At 37.0% G+C, this 3,680-nt stretch overlaps 1 protein-coding gene across 1 annotated transcript; it reads right to left on the reverse strand.

The window, feature by feature from the left end:
* Nucleotides 1–1,868: 1,868 nt before the first annotated feature.
* Nucleotides 1,869–2,297, reverse strand: LOC110586165 (40S ribosomal protein S24-like). The gene has a single exon (XM_044919432.1). It carries the CDS (start codon nucleotides 2,295–2,297, stop codon nucleotides 1,977–1,979), a length of 321 nt encoding a protein of 106 aa, XP_044775367.1. The 3' UTR covers nucleotides 1,869–1,976.
* Between the last annotated feature and the right edge of the window lie 1,383 nt (nucleotides 2,298–3,680).

The following is a 3,680-nucleotide window of genomic DNA, read 5'->3' on the forward strand; positions in this document are numbered from 1 at the left end:
TTCCAATGGGCAACCAGGGCTGAGAAACATTATCCAAAATATGCTCAGTGGTGAAGCCAAGAGTCCCACCTTTGATCTGCTTCTGACACTGCACAGAGACATAGGTCTCTGCGGTGCCTTCTGGGTCTGTGCTAACATCTTCGTCATCGATGTTGATCTCCTCGGTGATTACATCTGGTCCCAGCTTGGCCCTGTACAACATGCTGATTCTTTTCAATGTTTTATTTTCTTTATTTAGCTTTGTCGCCAGAGCTTCAGCACTCTCTTGACAAGTCTTCTCTATTTCAAGATGGTTCTGCATAAAATTGACTTCTTCTATAACCATGTGAGAAATTTTCTGAAATTCCTCCAGTTTTTTAACAGCTTCATCTGGTTCTTGCCTAATTTTGTCACACTTCTCCTTTGTTTTCTGGTTGTCTGCTCTGAGGTCTTCATATTCGCCTATGGCTTGCTCCTTCAGACTGGTGATGAGCTGCAGCTGCTTCTCCCCGTCTGAGCTGTTCATTTTGGCAGGTGGGGCCAGGAATAAAGGAAAGGAGGGAGAGCTGAGGGGTGCAGTGGGGGGAGGGGGCCTGAGCTTGTTTTATTATGAAAGGTGTTGGATTTCGTAAAGTGCCTTTTATTTTTTGTCAACTGAGATAATCATGTACTTATTTTCCTTTATCCTATAATGTGGTATATTAAATTGATTGATTTTATTATTTTGAACCATTTTTGCATTACTAGGATAAATCCCAGTTGGTTGTAGTGCATCATCCTTTTATTATGCTATTGGGTCTGATGTGTTAGTATTTTGTTGAGACTTTTTGCATCTATATTCACAAGGGATATTCACCTATTATATTCTTCTAATGTTTTTATCTGGCTTTGATTTGGTTATGCTGGCCTCATAGAATGAGTTGAAAGTATTCCCACCTCTTCAATTTTTTCTGGAAGAATTTGAGAAGGATTGGTGTTAATTCTTCTTTAAATGTTTGGTAAAGTTCACCAGTGAAGTCATCTGGTCCTGGACTTTTCACTCTTAGAAAGTTTTCATTCTTGATCTTTTTTTTTTTGGTTGAACTTCTGTTGAGATTTTAGTTCATTTTTTTTTTTTAATTTCCCTTAAGATTTCTTATTTGGCTCAATAATTATTTGGAATTGCATTGTTTCATTTCCATAACTCTGGGGATGTCCAAATATCTTTGGGGATTGTCCAAGCTACCTTTCTGGTGTTGATTTCTAGTTTAATTCCAGTTGGTTTGAGAACATATTTTTTATAATTTCTATTCTTTTAAATTTTAGTTGTGTTTCATGGGCAAGAATGTGTTCTATCTTGGTTAATGTTCCATGTGAGTTTGAGATAAAAGTGTATTCTGTTTTGTGAAGGAGTATTCTATAAATGTCAATTAGATCAAGTTGACTGATAGTGCTGATCAGTTCAACTATATTCTTAATGATTTTCTGTCTGCTTGATCTGTCAATTACTGAAAAAGAAGTATTGGTATCTCCAACTATGATAGTGAATTTGTGAATTTCTCCTTTCACTTCCCTCAACCTTTGCCTCATAATTTTGACACTATGCTGTCAGATGCATACACATTTAAGATTATTATTTCTTCTTAGACAACTGACCTTTTATTATTATGTGACACCCTTCTTTTACCCAACAATTTTTCTTGTTCTGAAATCTGTTTTGTTTGAATTCATATAGTTACTCCAGCTTTCTTTTGATTAGTGGTAATATGGTACATCTTTCTCCATCCCTTTACTAATAACCTATCTAAGTACTTATAATTAAACTGATTTTTTTTTTCACATTAACATTCTTAGGTTATTGATCCTCTCATGAAAAATCTGCACAACCACCACAGATAAAGCCACTGCAGCATCTTTACTCCTTCTGTTGTCCAATCTCCAGCTCACTTCTTTTTGCCAGCACCAACATTGGTTTTTGCAGTCCCCCTGACTTCCTTCATTCTGTTCTTGCATTCCTTTCACTGTTTTCTTGATGTCTTTTTCTTCTCATACAGGCCATGTCTTGCAAGTCTGTGTTTGGGTTCATTTTTCTTTGCATAATCCAAGGAATCATAAATCATGCCAAAGCCAGTTGTCTTGTCACCACCAAAATGGGTTCTGAATCCAAACACAAATATGACATCTGGTGTGGTCTTGTACATTTTGGCTAGTTTTTCCCGAATGTCTGTCTTAGGTACTGTTGCCTTTCTGGGGTGAAGAACATCAATGACCATCTGTTCCTGCTGAAGTAGTCGGTTAGTCATGAACTTCCTGGTCCAGATAGTTACTGTGTCATTCATGATGGCGGCCAAGCTTCAAGCAGCCGGGGAGGAAAAGAGTTAAACTGAATTTCTTGTAGACAAAACATAGTTTTGTCTTATTTTATCTATTTTGACATTCTGTCTTTTAATTGATGTATTTATACTGCTCATATTTAAAGTGATATTGACATAGTTAGATTGCTATCTACCATATTTGTAACTGGTTTGTATTTATGGTATTTGTTTATATCTTTTCCTTCACTTTCTTTTTTTTCATTTTAATTGAGCACTTTATGATTTCCTTTTATCTCTTTTTAAAAAAAAATTTGTTTCTCAATCCTAAAATTTGAATGGAATCAGAAAAGACCCCTAATCGCCAAGGAAATGTTGAAAAAGAAAAACAAAGCTGGGGGGCATCACATTGCCAGATTTCAAGCTATACTACAAAGCAACAATCACCAAGACAGCATGGTACTGGCACAAAAACAGACATATAGACCAATGGAACAGAATAGAGAGCCTAGATATGGACCCTCAACTCTATGGTCAAATAATCTTCAACAGAGCAGGAAAAAATATGCAATGGAAAAAAGACTGTCTCTTCAATAAATGGTGCTGGAAAAATTGGACAGCCACATGCAGAAGAATGAAACTCGACCATTCTCTAACACCATACACAAAGATAAACTCAAAATGGATAAAAGACCTCAATGTGAGACAGGAATCCATCAAAATCCTAGAGGAGAACATAGGCAGTAACCTCTTCGACATCGGCCACAGCAACTTCTTTCAAGATACATCTCCAAAGGCTAGTGAAACAAAAGCAAAAATGAACTTTTGGAACTTCATCAAGTTAAAAAGCTTCTGCACAGCCAAGGAAACAGTCAACAAAACAAAGAGGCAACCCACAGAATGGGAGAAGATATTTGCAAATGACACTACAGACAAAGTTCTGATTTCCAAGATCTATAAAGAACTTCTCAAACTCAACACCCAAAAAACAAATAATCAAGTCAAAAAATGGGCAGAAGACACGAAAAGACACTTATCAAAGGAAGACATACAAATGGCTATCAGACACATAAAAAAAGTGTTCATCACCATTAGCTATCAGGGAAATTCAAATCAAAACATTGAGAAACCACCTTGCACCAGTTAGAATGGCAAAAATTGACAAGGCAAGGAACAACAAATGTTGGAGAGGTTGTGGAGAAAGGGGAACCCTCTTACACTGTTGGTGGGAATGCAAGTTGGTACAGCCACTTTGGAAAACAGTGTGAAGGTTCCTCAAAGAATTAAAAACAGAGCTACCCTATAACCCAGCAATTGCACTCCTGGGTATTTACCCCAAAGACACAGATGTAGTGAAAAGAAGGGCCATATGCACCCAAAGGTTCATAGCAGCAATGTCCACAATAGCCA

The sequence above is a fragment of the Neomonachus schauinslandi genome, chromosome 11 (assembly GCF_002201575.2).
Source record: "Neomonachus schauinslandi chromosome 11, ASM220157v2, whole genome shotgun sequence".
Lineage (NCBI taxonomy): Eukaryota > Metazoa > Chordata > Mammalia > Carnivora > Phocidae > Neomonachus > Neomonachus schauinslandi.

Coding starts and splice junctions, on each gene's coding strand:
- LOC110586165 (XM_044919432.1), bottom strand. CDS start 2,297: ATGAATGACACAGTAACTATCTGGACCAGGAAGTTCATGACTAACCGA.